The sequence below is a fragment of the Notamacropus eugenii genome, chromosome 2, assembly GCF_028372415.1.
Source record: "Notamacropus eugenii isolate mMacEug1 chromosome 2, mMacEug1.pri_v2, whole genome shotgun sequence".
In the NCBI taxonomy this organism is placed as follows: domain Eukaryota; kingdom Metazoa; phylum Chordata; class Mammalia; order Diprotodontia; family Macropodidae; genus Notamacropus; species Notamacropus eugenii.
In genome coordinates this window covers 53,930,017-53,948,391 of record NC_092873.1, presented here as the reverse complement: position 1 = coordinate 53,948,391, position 18,375 = coordinate 53,930,017, and the positions used below count along the sequence as shown (strand labels likewise).

Here is an 18,375-nt window from a genome sequence, read left to right as displayed (position 1 = left end):
GGCCGGCCTTGCGGGCCCCTGAATGCTCAGCCAGGGGCGGGGCAGCCCAATCGGAAGGCGGAGGAGGGGCAATCTGGGGTAGCGGCTTCTCTATGGAGACGCGGACGCTTTTGCCTCATCCATCGCAGACGAGAGGTGGGTAGAAGGATCACAACTTGAGTCTGGAGGGGAGGTCCTCCAGGCTCTGGTGTCTTTTCTCACCCCACTCCGACTTGAACCCAGTACTTGGTCTCTGCGGGCGCGAAGTCGCCGCCGGGCGGGTGCGGGTTGTTGGACGATGCAGGTGCGTGGGGCTGCCCCCCCACCCCCGACTGCGGCCGTGGTACAGCCCGTCCCGGTGTCGTGGATTATCCCGTGGGAAGCGGGGAGAGTCGCACAGAGGGTGCGGGAGGCGGGGAAGGGAGGGTTGCACTCTGCGTGCGCGAGCGAGAGGGCGCACGGACGTACAGGTGGACGGACTGACTTCGGCAGGCAGCCAGAGCTCTGCGCTCATCCTCTCCAAGGGGGCCGTGGGCTGCCTAGGCTGATCCAGCCGTATCCGTGGGAGGAGAGCAAGTCTGGGATTGATTAATTCCCACGCCGGAACCTGCTTTCCGAGGTGCGCCAGCTGTGCGTGGGCAGGTGTGCGCGCGCGCGCGATCCCTCCCTCTTGAGTTGGCTGTGGCTCACGCCTTCTTGTAAAAAGTGGAGAATATGCCCAAGGCAGCATCCGGTGGAGTGGAAAGTGGAGGGGTGGGGGAAGCCCCTCTGTGATTGTTAATTTGTGGGTATAGATGAACGTATATGATCCCAAAGGATCAAAGGATCCCTGAATTCGAACCCAGCCACCTCTGACTTCCGATCTACCAGAAGCTGTGGCTCACCTGTATAGGTAGTTCTGTCAATAGACCTGATGGATATAAAAAGTCACCCCCTGGGTGACCTGGTCGGTGCCATAAGAACAAGACTGATGTGTTGGAGAGGAGCAGCCTTGTTCTGGCTGGCCTCAGAGGGCAGAACTAAGAACCTTGAGTAGAAAGAGCTCCTATCTGGAGTCAGAGGAACTGGGTTCAGGTCCTGGCTTTACTTCTTCCCAGCTGGATAACCTTGGGCAAATGCCTTCACTTCCCTGGGCCTCAGTTTCCCCATCTGTAATTAGCTGACCTCTGAGGCTCCTGCCAGTTCTTAATCTGTGTTCCTATTAAACAGGAAGGTGGGCAGATTTGAATTTCTTCCATCTCCTTTTATTAGAGTTTTTCATAAGGCCCTGGGGAGGTAGTGGCTTCTCTCTCAGAGGTCTTCTGGGAAGGTGGGATGGCTAGCAGTCTCTTAGATTGCAGAGGGGGATCCTCTTTCAGGTATGGGTTGAATCACATATGGCTTCTAAGATCCTTCCAACTTGGAATTTACAGAAATATGTTATCAGTGTACTAGACTAACTAAAGGGCCTGTTGGTCATTGTGTGTGTGTGTGTGTGTGTGTGTGTGTGTGTGTGACCACACAGTCTTCAATCACTTATAAATGACATATCCAAAAGTCACACAGTAACCCACCTTTCCCAGTGTATGAATTGGACAATTAAACAGGATGCCATAGTAACCAATCATATACAATTTCATTGAAACAGTATCCTGGTGTCTTAGATAAATGTTCCTTTGTTCCTTTCCCTGCAGGGAACTGGATGAAAGAGCACCTTGTCAAGGTCATGAAATTTTTGGGGAAAACTCTTTAGGGGAGACTGAACTCCATAAGCTGGTCCTTTGAGCAACAGGGATGTTTGTTTTGCTTTCTGCTTTTTGTCATTTAAAGCATCCCTGTGGCAAGCAATCAGAGGGGTGGTGAGTTCTGGATTTCCTTCTGCTTCACTGAATTATTTCTGTCCATTTATAGATTTTGTGAAAGTGAGGAGCTTTGGAAGTACAGATCACTCACTAAGCAGGAGGGCTGGGAACGAAGGGTAGGGTTTGAAATGGGGGCACATAAGGTCAGGTTTTGTAGCAATGACTGTACGTTTTTAACATGTCAGATTCCTGTATGAAGTCTGAGACCTCTTCACTTCTCTTTCTAGGTCAACTAAAGAAGAAGCTGCTAAAAGTGCTTTTGCAAACATGATGAATCCTGAAGTTTTTACGCAGGGGGATATTAATCCCTCAGTGCATAGCTCTACCAAATCTGCTTATTCCAGAGAAGACAGGTCCATGGGCGATCTAAAATATTTCTCCAAAAGGTGTTGTATGCATTTGTTACGTGGCATCTTTTTTGTGGAGGGGGTGATGATTATTGGAAATCAGTATGATTAATGTGAATTTTTTAGATGTCATTAGATGCTGGGTACTTGGAACCAACATACAAAAACTGAAGCTCTTTCTTCTCTCTGATGGGAGAGATGTACTCTCATTGGTTGTTGGAGCATTTATTTGTCTTGTATTTTTCATTTAGAACATAGTAGGTGCTTAATGGATGCTTATTAATTGATTGACAGGGATTTCACTTTCAGATTACCAACAGTCAAAGCAAAGTTTATGGATGGTCTAAAAACTGTGATTCTTAATCCCCTCTCCCTTAATCTTAGAAGATGATTCCTAACTTATCCAATATATATGTGTATATACCCATACTTGTACCCTATCTACTGCCCCCATTAGACCATGAGCTCCTTGAGATTAGAAACTGTGTTTTGCCTTTCTTTTTGTCCTTGGTGCTTAGCACAGTACCTGGCACATAGGTGCTTGAGTCAATGTTTTTTGACTTGTTTTGGTGTGACTTTGCCCCCCTCCCCTTTCCAACCACTCTCTTATCTGCCACACCAGAAACAGAAGGGAGCCACATTGGACTGGGGGTGGGGGGTTGAATTTTTCTTTGCTTCATGGGCTGTTTTCATTAAAGAATACATCTCCAAATTGGCAGCTCCTTGGTGATGAGCCTCTGTGTCCTTAACTAGGTTGGTCCTTGAAAAATAGCCTCAGTTTGTTAATGGGGCCTTCCTGGAAGCCTTTCCAACATGAAGAGCCTGCCAGAAAAGTTTCTGTGATAAAGGTTTGATTTCCAAGATATATAAAGAATTGATTCAGGTTATAAGAATAAGAATTATTCTTTGGTTGAATAAAGACCAAAGATATGGATGAGCAGTCTTCAAAGGAAGAAATCAATAGCCGTAAGAATAAATTGTTCCAAGTCCCTAATAATTATAGGAATGTACATTAAAAAATTTCATTCCCATCAAATTTGCAAACCTGATAAAAAAGAGAATTGAAAAAATGTTTGAGGGGTGGTGGGAAGACAGACACATTTAATTTATTTTTTTATGAAACTATGAATTGGTCCAGTCATTCTGGAAAGAAAAGTCACTAAACTGTGCATCTCTGTGAACCAGGTTTACCACTCTAGGCTTAGACTACAAAGAGATCAGAGAAAAAGGAAAAGGACCTATAGGTACAAAAATATTTATAACACCTCTTTTTATGATAGCAAAGGACTGTAAACTAAAGAGATGCCCATTAATTACCCTTAGTTTGTGACTGAACAAATTATTGTGTATGAATGTGATAGAATACTATTGTGCCATAAAAAGTGATGACAGGGATGGATTCAGGGGAAACCTGGAAGATTTGTATGAAGTGATACAGAGTGAAGGGAGCAAAACCAGGGGAACAATGTATATAATAACAAAATCATTGTAAAAATAAACAGCTTTGAACATCTTCAGGACTCTGATCAATGCAATGACCAATCACGATTCTGGAAGATTGGTAATGAAGTGTGCTCCTTACCTCCTGATAGACTGGTGATGAATTCAGGTTGTGATTGAAATACATGATTTTTGGATGTGCCTAATGAGAGAATTTGTTTTGCTTGCCTATACATATTTGTTACAAGGGTTTTGTTTTTCTTTTACCTTTTTCATTTAAATAGGGGTGGGTGGGGTGCAGCCAAGATGATGGGGATAAGCCAGGAAGTTTCCTGAGCTCCCCACAGTTTCCCTCGGAAATGATGTTAAAAAAAAAAACCTCTTAAAGAGTGCTGGAGTGACAGAATCCACAAAAAGAGTGAAACAGTTTTCCAGCCCAAGATAATTTAGAAGGACTTCAGGAAAGGTCTCTCTCACTTGGGTAAAAAGGGAAGTGGAGCCCAGCAAGCAGGTGGCTCCTGCAGGCAAGCCAGCAGGAGGCTCTTAGTCATGGCACAGATCAGTACCTGAAGCTCTGGCTCCACAGGCCAGCTGTGAGGCCTCCAGCTCCAGCACAGCAGACAAGCTGCCGGACCTGGAACCCAGGGCACAACAGGCATGAGTAGGACACATCATTCTAGTACAGTGTGCAAGTCACCAGCCCTATAGGTCCTGGTGCAGAAAGCTAGTGATCAGGCCTCTGGCACCTCAGTGAAAGAATCTTGGGACAGTACCCTGTGCCCCAGGAGAAAAGCTCAACTTTTAAAAATGAGCCAAAAAAAGAGCATTGACCATAGAAAGCTACTATAGCAACAAGGAAGATCCAAATACAGACTCAGAAGAGGGCAATGTCAAAATGCCTTCAGGTGAAGCCTCAAAGGGGAATATGAATTGGTCTCAAGCCCCAAAAGTCCTCTTGGAAGAGTTCAAAAAAGGATTTTAATAATCAAGAGAGGTAGAAGGAAAATTGGGAAAAGAAATGAGAGTTATGCAAGAGAATTACAAGAAAAGGGTCAGCTGTTTGGAAAAGAAAGCACAAAAACTGAAGAAAACAACTCCTTAAAAAATAGAATTGGCCAAATGGAAAAGGAGGTGCAAAAGCAAGTGAAGAAAATAATTCCTTAAAAATTGGGCAAGTGGAAACTAATGACTTTATGAGACATCAAGAATAAGTCAAACAAAATTTTTTAAAATGGAAAAATATAGAATAAAATATAAAATACCTCACTGGAAAAACAACTGATCTGGAAAATAGATCCAGGAGAGATAATTCAGGAATTACTGAAGTGCCTCAAATCCACAAATGGAAAAAGAGACTGGATAGCATCTATCAAGAAATTATCAAGGAAAACTACCCTGATATCCTAGAACTAGAGGGTAAAATATTTACTGAATGAATCCACTGATTCCTTCCTGAAAGAGATCCCAAAATGAAAACTCCAAGGAATATTGTAGCCAAATTCTAGAACTATCAGTTCAAGGAAAAAAATACTGCAAGCAGTCAAAAACAAAAAAATCACATATCAATGAGCCACAGTCAGGATTACACAGGACTTAGCAGTTTCTGCGTTAAAAGATTGGAGCGCTTAGAATATGATATTCCGGAAGGCAAAGGAACTTGAATTGACACCAAGAATCCACTGCCCCAAAATTGAGCATAATCTTCCTGGGTAAAAGATGGATATTCAGTAAAATAAGGGACTTTAAAACTTTCCTGATGGAAAGACCAGAGCTGAACAGAAAATTTGATCTTCAAATATAAGACTCAAGAGAAGCATTAAAAGGTAAACAGGAAAGAAAAAAAAACCATGATATTCACGAAGGTTAAATTGTTTGCATCCCAACATGGGAAGATGATACTTATAACTCTTAAGAACTGTATCTCTCTTAGGACAGTTAGAAGAGTATATATAGACAGAAGGTATGGGTATAAATTAATTTTGGTGGGATTGTATAAAAAATTTATTAAGGGGTGAAAAAAAGGATTGTACTGGGACAATAGGAACAGAGGAGGCAGAATGGGGTAAATTGTATCACATGAAGAGTTATGAAGTATTACAGGTGAGAGAAAGAAAGGAGGGAGTGTTTGAATATAACTCTTACTGGATTTGACTCAAAGAGGGAACAACATACACAGCTGGGTAAAGAAATCTATCTTACTCTATAGGGAAGTAAGAGGGGAAGGGGAAAAGAAAAGGAAGGGATGATAGAAGGGAGGGCAGATTGAGGGAGGCAGTGGTCAGAAGCAAAACACTGGTGAATAGGGACAGGGTGAAATCAGACAGAGGAAAGCATAAATGGGGAAAAATAGGATGGGGAAATACACAGTAATCATAACTGTGAATGTGAATGGGATAAACTTTCCCACAAAATGGAAGCAGGCAGATATCAGAGTGGATTAAAAACCAGAATCCAACAAGATGTTGTTTACAAATAAATGGAGGTGGGTGGAAAGAAGAGAAAAATAACTGCTAATAAAAATAAAAAAAATAAAAAATGGCAAGTAGGTACACAGTTTATAGATCTTTGAGCCTAGAGTTAGGAAGACCTGAGTTCAGATTTGGCCTCAGACACACTAGCTATGTGACCCCTGGACAAGTTGCTTCGACCTCATTTGCCTAATTTTCTAATTGCCTCAATTTTCTTTAAAATGAGCTGAAGAAGGAAGTGGCAAACCACTCCTGTATTTTTTGTCAAGAAAACCCTGTAGTGGGGTCAAAAAGAATTGGACACAACTGAAAAATAACCAAATAACAAAAGCAGAGTTTTACTCTCCACTGTCAGAGTCTTTGAATTTCAGGGTCACTTCCATACCATAATGAGGTATTGGAGAAGAACTTGGTGGATATTACTTGTGGGGCCTTGATGCTCAGGAGCCATGCTCATCTGCTGTATTATTCTAATGTTGGCATATTTTCTGGTGAAACCCCCTGTTAAGTGTGCATAGAGCCACCATCCTAGTTCAAACCCTCATTCCTTCTTTACTGAACTATGGCAATACCTTCCTAATTAGTTGTTCTGCCCAGGCCTCTGTACCTTCTCCGTCTACCCTTCTCAGAGCTGCCAAAGGCATTACCATAAGCCCAGGTCTGACCATGTCATTCCCCTGTTCAATTACATTGATTCCCTCACACCTCCAATACCAAGTATAATTCTTATGTCTGGCCTTCAAAAGCTTTTCATAACCTAGACCAATCTACCTTTTCCACCCTTATTATGTATTTTTTCCCCCTTTGTACACTATATAGTCCAGCAAAACTGTTCCTCACACACAATGGTTCATTTCCTGTTTCCGCACCTTTGCATTGGCCGTACCCCATGCCTGGGATGTCCTCCCACATCACAGAATCCTTGGTTTCCATCAAGACTCAGCTCAAATACTTCTGCATGAAGCCTTTCTTCTTCTCCCTAAGTGCTGCTGCCTCCTTTTACCCCAGTTTTCGCTTGTCTCTTTTCTATGTACTTATAGACTTAGCTCTTGTCTTCCCCAGCTCGAGAGGAAGCCCTTTGAAGGTAGGAATTGTTTTGCCTCAGTCTTCTATCCCAGCATCTAGCAGAGTATGGCACAGAGTAAGTGCTTAAGAAACACACGCTAGTTGATCAAAGTGAACACACAGTCAGGAAAATCTTCCTATTTTTCCTTCTCCCAAATCTACTCTGTTTCATTGGCATTGGCATTGAGGGTGATCCTGATTTAGACCATACTTTGGCCTGGAATGGACCTCAGAGATCACTGGGGTGAGGGATTCATAGCTTGGAATTCCTCAACTTTTTTTTTTTTTTTAATGAGATAATCAGGGTTAAGTGACTTGTCTAGGGTCACACAGCTAGTTAGTGTCAAGTATCTGAGGCTGGATTTGAACTCAGGTCCTCCTGATTTCTGGGCTGGTACTCTACCACTTTGCCACCTAACTGCCCCCCTCAATTTATTTAGAATTTTTTGACAACTGTATTTTAAAATAATCGGTTTCTTTGCAACCCTCTGCATTTTAAGTATTTTGAAGTATTCAGAGTATTTAAGTATTTAAGTATTCAGGGCTAGATATGGTGATATATGCTTGTAGTCCCAGCTACTGGGTTGACTAAGGATGGTGGGTTTCCAGAGTTGGGGAATTATGAGCTGCAATAGGGGCTTGTACGTGAATGTTTGTGATGTTTGAGGACCAGTCTCACTAGATTTAAAGAGATTCATCACCAGAAAGTTTGCTTGGAGGTAATGATTTGGTTGGGGGGAAGGGGCAGCAACTCAGGAATAAAGTTTAAGGAGGGCATTCTTCAGATCTTTCATTAAGCTACATAGAAGGATGGCAGACTGCCTTGGTGGACTGCATACCCACAGCAATGAATTCAAATCCTTGAAGTCTTATTGACATGATTACTGGGGTAATTAACTAGGGTAGGTAATGGCATAGTAAGAAAAAGGGTACTGACTCTGGTATCCACGCCCTTGGTTCAAATCTCACTTCTGAGCCTTATTCCCAGTACGACTTTGGGCAAGTCATCTTCTCTGGGCCTCAGTTTCCTCATATGTAATGTGAAGGGGTTGGATATTGTAACCTCCCAGGTCCCTTCTCACTTTAGATCTGTGAAATGATTTTCCTAAATATTCTGTCAAGTCCAACTGTGAATATTTTAACATTTAGATTCATTCCCCCACCCATAGAGCATTAATGTTTTTGGGAAAAAGCAATTATTTCTATTCTCTTCCTCCTCAGCTGCCAAGTGTCTCTTCCCCAAATCGACTATTTTGTGTCTACTTTGTATAAATTTTACATTTATTGATATGGGTACCTAGTTTGGCCAATAAGATATAAATGCTGTGAGGCAGGAACTATTTTGTTTTTATCTCTTTGTTTCTAGTGCCTGACTGTGGTGCCTGGGCAGCTGGGTAGTGCAGTGGATAGACCTCTGGGTCTGGAGTCAGGGAGATTCATCTTACTAGCTGTGTGACCCTGGGCAAGTTACTTCACCCTGTTTGCCTCAGTTTCCTCATCTGTAAAATGTGCCAGAGAAGGAAATGGCAAACCACTCCTGTATCTCTGCCAAGAAAACCCCAAATGGAGTCACAAAGAGTCAGACACAATTGAAGCAACTGAGCAACTGCAAAGCTTGGTGCCTGGCACATAGTAGGAACTTCATAATACTTGTGGAATAAATGCATGTATCAGGTCAAGACTTGGAGGAACCCTGAAAATCTATGATTCTGGAATGCTCCAGTGTTGTCAGCCATTTTGTGGGTAGTATCATTTTGGTACAGCTTGGTTAGATATACTAGATTGTCTCTGTTGAATCTGTCTTAAGTAATGGCTTTCTCCCCCAGAGATCATTAGCATTTTAAGTGCTATCTTCGTGGGCAAAGACAGTTTGATAAATGTATTGAGAGAATGTTTCATCCCTAACCCTGTTCCAGTTACTTTGGAGTATGAAAACGAATTAGGGGGCACCAACTTGGCAGAGAAGAATTTTTCTGTCTGTAGAGTTCACTGCGCATAGGGAGATCAAATCTGTTACCTTGTCTCGGTAGGACCATTTTGAGCCAGCCTAGACTAGGTTGGTCTATCTTAGGAGGATCTCAGGCCATTTTGACCAATTCTCATTTTATAGATGAGGACACCAAGGCCCAAGAAGCTTAAGTGAGGGATTTGAATCCAGGTTCTTTGATGCCCAGGCTCCTTCCACTGTAACACCCTGCCTCCATGATTAAAGAAGAAGTTAGAAACATTGTTTTTGATGTACACTGAATTGGATTTTATTGTCTAACCTATATTCAAAGGCTAAATAATATATTCCATGCAATGTTACTGCGAGGGGAATGCTGGGGAGAGAAACATCAGTTGGGGCCTGCAGTGTTGCTACCTGATTTTGGGTTCCACTCTGACTTCTTAACCTTTCCCAATTGTCATCCCAGGGACATCATTACAACAGAGGAGGAAGGTGAGGAGAGGGAGTCATTGGGCTTCCCTGAACAAAGCCTACAAGACTATATTCAGCGGGTTTATGGAGTGCAGGAATGGCCCGATGGTTGCGTATACAAGGGGGAATTCGGGCTTAACATGAAACTTGGATTTGGAATATTCGAATGGAGCAATGGTGAGGTAAGTTATTTAAATAAAGTCATTTATGCTTATTTTGTGCCATTCATTAGTAGACTGAGAGTTCGCCTCTTGTTGATTGACAGTAATGGTTTTTCCATAAAGTTTCAGGGAACACTTTGTACTCATTGATACTAACAAATAGAAATACTTTTCTTTATTGGAGAAGCAAGATACAGCCTGACATCAGGCAGACCCTTTGCTTTTCCTTATTTTTATTGATCTGATGAGTGTGAGGCAATAACCTTAGACTTGTGTTACTTTGCATTACTTTGATAATTAGAGTAGACATTTTTTTCAAATGACTATTAACAGCTTGTCTTCTTTTGAAAATGTTCTGTTCACATCTTCTGACTATTTTTTCTTTGGGACCTGAGAGTTGCCTTAACACATTTTCAAACATTTCTTGGTATGCTTTGGAACTAGAGCTTTTTGTACATTGTCACCATAAATGCTTTACCTTTTGATTCTTTCGTTGTGTAGATTTTTTGTTTTATTTAATCAAGCACATCTGTTTTCTCCTTAATTAATTTCTTCTATTTCTCTAATAGATAAAAGTTGTCTTCTTCCCTCTATTGAGATGCATTATTCTAATTTCTTCCACTCTTAAAATTATTTATTTTTTAGTTGTGTGTTTATCACCTGGCTGAAATTCACTGAAATATGGAGTATGAGATACAGGTTGAAATCTTAAGTCCCATCATATCACTTACCTATTATCTCAACTATATTTGTTAAATAATTAATCTTTTCCCCATTTTAATTTTTTAAAGATTTACTAGTCAACTTTTGTGTACATTTGGTTGTGTGTTTTTCATCTTTTTTCTTTTTCATTGATCTGTTTTTGCTTAGCACCAAATAGTTCTGTTCTGAAATATGTTTTAAGGTTTGGTAAAGCAAGTCTAATCCATCAGCCATTTTTAGTGGGTTTATGATATTGTTGACCATTTGCTTTTTTATTTAATTATAATTATTTTTTAAAAAAATAGATATTTTGGTTTGTATTGCCCCAAATATGTAAATTTTGAGCTTGCACTTTTTTTTTTTTAACTACATAGAGTGAGGCATTCCCCCATTGACAAGTGGTTAGAGATATGAATAGGTAATTTTCAGAGGAAGGAATTCAATGTCCATTTGAAACAATGTTCTAAATCACTAATAATTAGAGAAATGCAAATTAAAGAAACATTGAGGTTCCATGACATTGACAAATTTGACAAAAAGGAAAATGACACATGTTGGAGGGGCTGAGGGAAAACAGATGTACTGTTGATGGAGCTGTAAACTGGTCCAGCCATTCTGGAAAGCAATTTGAAGCTGTGACTGAATAGTCATGAATCTGCAATACCTTTGAGCCAGCACTAAGAGAATTAGGACTATACACAAGAGATCAAAGAAGAAAAGGATCTACATATGCAAAAATACTTATAGCAGTTCTTTTTGTGGTAGCAAAAAACTGAAGGTGCCCATCTATTGGGGACCAGCTGAACAAATTATGGTATATGAATGTATAGCAATACAATTGGGCTGTAACAAGTGGCAGAAAGGATAATTTCAGAGGAAACTGGGAAGACCCATATGAACTGATGAAGAGTGAAGTGAGGAGAACCCAGAGAATGGTAAAGAACAACAACCTGACTGTCTTAAGAACTCAGAGAATTAATGGTATAGCATGCTGTTCCCCTCCTAATAGAGAGGTGAAGGACTCTGAATGCAGCACGAGTCGCATTTTTTGGATATGGCCAATGGAGAGATTTGTTTTCCTTACCGATGCACATTTGTTACCAAAATTTTCATTTTCTTCTTTTCTTTCTTTTTGATTTTCTCTTTTTTTTTTAACCTCCTCTTCTTCCATTTGGGGGAAGGGAGAGAAGGGGATGAGATATAACAGGTTTTTGTCAATTGAGTTGGGTTGGATTTGATTTCTTCTTATGGTCCCATCTACTTCTAAATTTATGACCCTACAGTCCTATAGCCAAGCTCGAAAAGGGGAGAGTAGCAAATGGCAGTAGTATCCATTACAAAGTCTTTTACTATTTGGGGTATGGAGAAATCTTGCTTAAAAATGGGTCCAACACATATGTGACCAGTTGGAGAGTTCTTTGGGTTGATAAGCTCAGCATTAAAAATGCAAATGATCTATAGGAATGTTAAGCCTCTTTAGCACTCCTAGACAGTATTAATTTAATCAGATAATCAGGGTGAATTACTTTAATCAGATAATCAGATAAATTCCTCTCCAGAGGGCAGCTACATTCAAAGAATGGTAGATTTGATTGGAAAGTCAGTGAAGAAGGAAGGAGGAGTAATTTTGGACTGTGGTCAAAGGAACTTGGATGAAAGGTGAAGATTTTGTATAGTCGAGAAGGCAGCATGCTGGTGCTCATGTCTGGTTGTGGGGGAAGTAGAATTCTGGAAAGAAGATGGAAACAGGTCAAAGACAAACCCCTAGGCCCTGGGGCCAGGGACACTCAAACGTGCCCCTGTCAGTCATTAGTTCCAGCTTTTGGTGGCAGCCCATTAGAGAGAAGGTGATTATGTTAAGATTCAGTTTCCACAGGTTGGGCTAGACCTCTTGAGGTCAGTCTCTTATTGCCTTCAGTAGGGAGAAGGCTAGTGGAGGGAACTAGAAAGAGCTAAGAATGTAAGCCTGTCCTCTCTTTTCCATTCCTCACACTTTCTTGTGTGAAGGGATTCAGTCAATAGCCAATAAACATTTATTAAGCACCTGTCATGTTTCAGGCATGGTGGTGGTTCAGTGGAAGAAGGAACACAGAGTGGCTTGAACGTCAGAGGACCCAAGTTCAAATTCTATCTCTGATACATAATACTTTTGTGACCTTAGGCAAGTGATTTAATTAACCTGGGACTCAGTTTCCTCATCTGTAAAAGAAGGGGCTTCCAGCTCTAGACCTATGATCGCTCTTGAATGCCAGGGGTCTGCTGTTTGTGAAAATGAAGATGCTTGATACATTCATAGCAGGATGTAATCAATTCACACTTACCCATAGTGATCTTACCCTTCACTCACTATGGAACGTGATATTCAGAGTATGAACTGAGATGCTGTGTCTTAAAAGAGGACTCCTTAAAAATGCAGCCATGTGAGACTTAGCAGAAAACTGTTAAAAGTTCTCAGGAACAAATGAACACTCTCGAGGGATTGAGATGAGTGCTGCCTGGATGGAAAAGCACACAACTGAAGGACTTTGGACTGCCCCCCTTGTTCTGCATCTAGGCCTTTGGTTTGCTTGATCCCTGGGGGTGGCCACCTCAATAATTATTTAGCCAGATGACCTTTGTCAGTCTTCTTGTCTCCTCATCACCCACTGATACAGTGATGACCCCACCTCCTTGATTGTAGCCAGCTGGAAGGTAGATCTGAGAACTGCAAGAAAGAATAATTCCCACTTACAGATCAGACTTTAAGGTTCCCAGTGAGTTACTGGGATGGCTCTGCAGTCTTGGAGAGGTTTGCAGGACCTCATCTTTGGTTCAGTGGACACATCCTGTTTGGCTAATAGGGTTGCATTTGAGAGTCTCAGTAAAATGCCTAACAACCAGAGTTCATGTTCGTTCTCTCTCTCTCTCTCTCTCTCTCCCTCTCCCTCTCCCTCTCCCTCTCCCTCTCCCCCTCCCCCTCCCTCCCTCTCCCTCTCCCTCTCCCTCCCTCCCTCCCTCCCTCTCTCCCTCTCTCTCTCTCTCTCTCTCTCTCTCTCTCTCTCTCTCTCTCTCTCTCTCTCTCTCTCTCTCTCTCTCTCTCTCTCTTTTCTCTCCCCCTCCTCTCTCTCTCTCAAAAAAGACAGGGCATGCTTTTAAGTTTAATCTTCATTAGTCATGCTTTCTTCATCACGTTCTTAAGTCTAGACAACCAATAGACAACAAATCAAGCTCTGATCTGAAGTCTTTGCAGATTTCTGAGGTGCAAATGCTCACACTGAAAATTGAACCATTTTGCTCTCAAGAGCTGCCTCCAGCACTCCCCTGGCTCCCATTTCCCCAGTTCAATCCAATAAACCGTTATGAAGACATCCTGCTAGGCACTAGGGGAGACAAAGGCAAAACGAGCAAATGCTTCAGCGAGTATCTGTGCTGCTGGGGGAGGGGAGAAGGGGAGACAGTGCCCTCTCTCCCTCCTCCCTCCCTCCTCATTCCCTTCCTGTGCTTCTGTGAACCTCTGGTTTCCCTCAGGATTCAGCTGAAATGCCATTTTCTATATGCAGCCTTTCCCCGACCCCTACTGATGTCCTCTGCCAAATAACCTTGTATTTATTTGATATGTAATATATATCTGTCTACACTCACATATGTGTCTAGATGCATATACGTATATATGGGCGTATATAAATTTATCTATGTATATACATATCTATGTTTATGCATAAATACACATATACACATTTTTATGTAGATACAGGATGTCCCAGAAGTTTTGGTGCAGGTTTGTTTTAATTGGGTAAAAAAACCACACTGCAATAAGACTTTTGGGATCCCCTCTATAGTGTCTGTCTCATTGGAAGGGCAGGGACTGTTTCACTCTGGTCTGTTTCCCTAACACATGCTTATGGATTGATTGCTGTCCACAGAGAGAAGATAGGGTGTGCCCTACAAAGCACTCTAGGAATATCCGATGAGGAAAAGGTCACCTTGAACTGGGGGATGGTGAGTCAAGGAAGGCTTCATGGAGGAGGTAGCATTTGAGCTGGGCCATGAAGAGAGCTAAGGAAGCTAGAGAGGTAGAGATAATGGGATGTCATTCAAGTGTGGGGCCACAGAGCACGCCAGTGTGTGGGGAAGAGAACACCTCATGCCAAGTTTGGGGGACGTTGAGTAGTCCGTTGTAGATGGAAAGTAGAAAAGGTAAATAAATCAACATACATTTGATGCTTTATTTATGCCAGGCATTATGTTATGGCCCTGGAAACACCAAGGCAAAAATGAAGGTCCCTTGGGGGTTTGCATCTTATCAGCATTTAAGCCTGGAAGCTGAGATGTGGCTGATAGACATGGGCACATGGGCAGGTGATTTGGAGGGAAGCATGAGCAGCCAAAGGGATCAGGGAGAGCCTCATGGGGAAGAGTGAGCTTGTGTTGAGATTTTAATGTGACCAGAGAGTGCCCTTCAAGCAGCAAGAAGGGCAAAGGGGGACAGTTTGTGCAGAGACATGGAGATAGGATATGGAATCCTATATGTGAGGAATGTCAGGGAGGCCATTATGGCTGGAATATAGAGGGCATGCTCAGGGGAATGATGTGTAAGGAGCCAGGAAGGGTCACCTAGAGCCAGGCTTTTAGTGTCCAAGGATATCCTAGAGACACTAAGGAACTTGTAGAGGAGGGGGCATGGACAGATCTGTGTTTTAGGAAAGAGGATGGATTGAAGAAGGAAACGAATGAAAGCAGGGACGTCAGTTAGGAGACTTGCAATCAGCAGTCCTGGTGAGTGGGATGAGTGATGGCTTTGTGGGTGGAGAGAAGGGGACATATGTGAGAAGTGCTGGGGAAGAATTGATGATAAGATTTAGTGCCTCCTTCTTTAGACGTGGAAGAGAGAAGAGGAAGAATTGACGATGATTCCAAGCTTTTGAAGCTGATTGAGGGGAAGGATGATGGGGGGCCCAAGAAGTAGGGCAGTGAGAAAGAGCAGTGGGTTTTGGAGGAAAGCTGATGAGTTCTGGTTTGCCTGAGTTGAGTTTGCAGTGCCTACAGAACAGCCAGTAGGAAATGACTAATTGTCAGTAGGCGACTAGAACTCAGGAGAGGGTTGGAGACATGCATAGATCTAGAAATCCGTCTGCAATAGAAACGATAATTAAACCCAGGAGAGCTGATGAGATCATTGAGAGCATAGATAGAAAAGAGAAGAGAGCCTGGGACTGAGATTTGGGAATGTCAGACATGCTCCCGGATGCTGTGAATGTGGTGGTTGTTTCTGCTTAACTGAGTGTTCTGAGTATGTTATATAAGTGAAGACAGATGCAGGGGTGAGGAGGGGAGATATCTAGAAATAGCTGTGATGCTGAAGAAAAATATCAATAAAACGTAATGCCATATTCTCTCAACCCCAAGAAAAGGATCATGTTCAGACTACATCTGATAAATTTATTATACTTCACTACCCATTTTGAGTTCCTTGCTGTCATGGGTATTGATGAACCAGAGTGGCCCAAGGAGGTTGATCAGAATGATGAGGGATATTGAAACCATTTCATTTCAATTAATTCTTCAACTAGCAATGGTTAAACAACTTCTTTGTGCCACACATTGTGCTTGTCCCTGGAGACATGGATGGAAAGAATGAAACAAACCCTACTTTTAATAATCTTATATTCAAATGGGAGAGATAATGTTTACATACAGAAGAGTAGTTAGAATCAATATGAAGAAAATAAATGCAAATAAACATAAGGTATTTTGGGAAGGAGGGCATTAGCATTGATGAGGTCTGCAAGGACATGGGAAGAAAGGGTGCTTGAGTTGTGTGGTGTGAAGGGAGAGGGAATTTCAGAGATGGGGTGAGAAGGGAGAGCATTTCTGGAAATGGTTAAGGGAAGAATGGAGGTTTCATTTGGATAATGCCTGGGATGGGTAGCGGTGGGAGGGGTTGGACTATCTATCTGTCTACACATATACACACATTCATACATACTATATTTAGTGTATACATGACATAATTCCATATAATGAGTATGCATATATATTATGGAGGTAGGACATCATTGCTATTTTCAAATATTTGAAGGGTTACCATTTGGAAGAGGGAGAAAATCAAGTATAGGTCCTCAGAAAGAAAAACTAGGACCAATAGATAGAAGCTTATTTGGAAAGCAGATTTTTACATTCCCTTAGAAAGAAATTTCCAATGATATTTTCCTTGGAATTCTCCATCAAGAGTTTGACCAATGTGCTAGGGGGCTTGCTTCAACATCCCTAATGCCTGGCACACAGTAGGTGCTTAATAAATGCTAGTTGACTTAACCTGTTTGGCATGACTTGATAATGCCTGTATACTAATGGAGAATGCAAGCTTTTTGATTTTTCCCTCACTCTTGCTGCCTTCTTTGCTAGCCATATCTCCTGCCTCTGAGGATCTCCTTTAAGACAAAAATAAAAAATGATCATCATTGCCCAAAAGATAAGTGGTTAAAGGATATAAACAAGAAAGGGAAACTGTCTACAGTCACATGAAAGAAGGCTTCAGGTCACTAATAACTGGAGAAACACAGATTAGAACAATTCTGGGCTTCTGCCTCATTCCCAGATTGACAAAAGGATAAAAATGTTAAGTGTTGGAGAGACGGTGGTAAGATAGGTATCCTGATGGAATCTTGTTGGGTCCAAACATTCTGAAAAACGATTTGGTCAAACTAAACTACACATATTTACTCAGTGACAATGTATTGATACGTTTTCTTCTTACCTCTAAATTTTCTCAGTATCCATGTCTGTGGCACTCTCACCTCTGCAGAGAGTTGAGGGTGGGAAGGAGGTATCCTCCCCTATCTCTTCTTTGAAACCACACTGATTCTTTGTAATTTTGCTCCAGTTTGTTTGGATGATTTTGTTACAGTTATTCTTTCCATTTACATAGCTGTAGTCATTGTGTGTGTTGTTTTCCTGGTTCGGTTCTGCTTACTTCACTCTGCATCAGTTCATGTAAGTGTTTCTCTGCTACTCTGTGTTCATTACATCTGTTTTTTCTTCCTACCTGGTAAAGTTTCATCATATTCATGCACTGCAGTTTGCTTGACCGTTCCCCAATCTTTGTTTCCTGCTCTGTGCTACCACAACATATGCTGCTTGCTCTAAATTTAGGTGTCTAGGGGCTTCCTTCACCTTGACCCTCACTGGGGTGTATATACACCTGGGGGTGTAACCTCAGGGCCAGACTTTTGGTTTGCAGTCTCCCAGATTGGTTGTATTGATTGTGGTGCCTGATATTACCTAGAATAGTTGTGCCATTGTCCCAGCATCAAAATACTCTTGCAAATCTTCAATTATTTCCTCCACTTCCAACTTAGAGGGTGTACATTAAAGTTTGGAAACTTTTTTGAGGACTCGTTGAGAATAGGATCATAGATTCAGGATTGCAGGAAGCCTTAGGGTTTATCGAATCCAACCCCCTCATTTTACAGATGAGGAAATTGAGGCCCAGAGAAGCGAAATGACTTGCCTAGGGTCACACTTCGAGTAAGTGTCTGGGGTGGGATTGGAATCCAGGTGTTTCTGACTCTGAGTTCAGCCTTCTATGGGAATAATTCATTTTTCCTTCCCTTCCTCCTACCTTTATCTCTTCCAGACATACAAAGGGCAGTTTTATAAGGATCATCGTCATGGTAAAGGTACCTATACTTGGCCTGATGGTTGCACTTTCACGGGGACATTTTATATTAGCCACAGAGAAGGATATGGCACCATGTACTTGAAAAACAGAGTATTTCAGGTGAGTTGTGTTTGTCCTTCTTTGCAGAAGAAGACCATGACATCAGAGAAATGATGACATGACTTACAATTGATTTTGATTTGAGTGAAGGAAGGAGGGCTGTGCAAGGTCACCAGTCTCACTTTCTCCTCTGGAGCCATCTGGCTCCAGTGACCAGATATTCATCAGGATGACGGGAGATGGCCCAGGATACA

At 41.9% G+C, this 18,375-nt stretch overlaps 1 protein-coding gene across 10 annotated transcripts in view; it reads left to right on the top strand.

The window, feature by feature from the left end:
- Positions 1–51: 51 nt before the first annotated feature.
- ANKMY1 (ankyrin repeat and MYND domain containing 1) overlaps positions 52–18,375 on the top strand; it is a 132,935-nt gene continuing 114,611 nt past the window's right edge. For 6 of the 10 annotated variants that reach the window (XR_011973950.1, XM_072640327.1, XM_072640330.1 and 3 more), the window contains exons 1-4: positions 52–135; positions 2,048–2,206; positions 9,555–9,741; positions 18,038–18,181. Coding sequence is in view for 9 of the 10 variants with exons in the window: in XM_072640327.1 (XP_072496428.1) it covers positions 2,088–2,206; positions 9,555–9,741; positions 18,038–18,181 (450 nt within the window). In the remaining variant the exon portion in view is untranslated. Of the gene's footprint in view, positions 136–207; positions 284–422; positions 622–2,047; positions 2,207–9,554; positions 9,742–14,328; positions 14,401–18,037; positions 18,182–18,375 lie in introns of those variants that run through there. The other 4 variants (XM_072640326.1, XM_072640324.1, XM_072640325.1 and 1 more) reach the window with 4 other exon arrangements.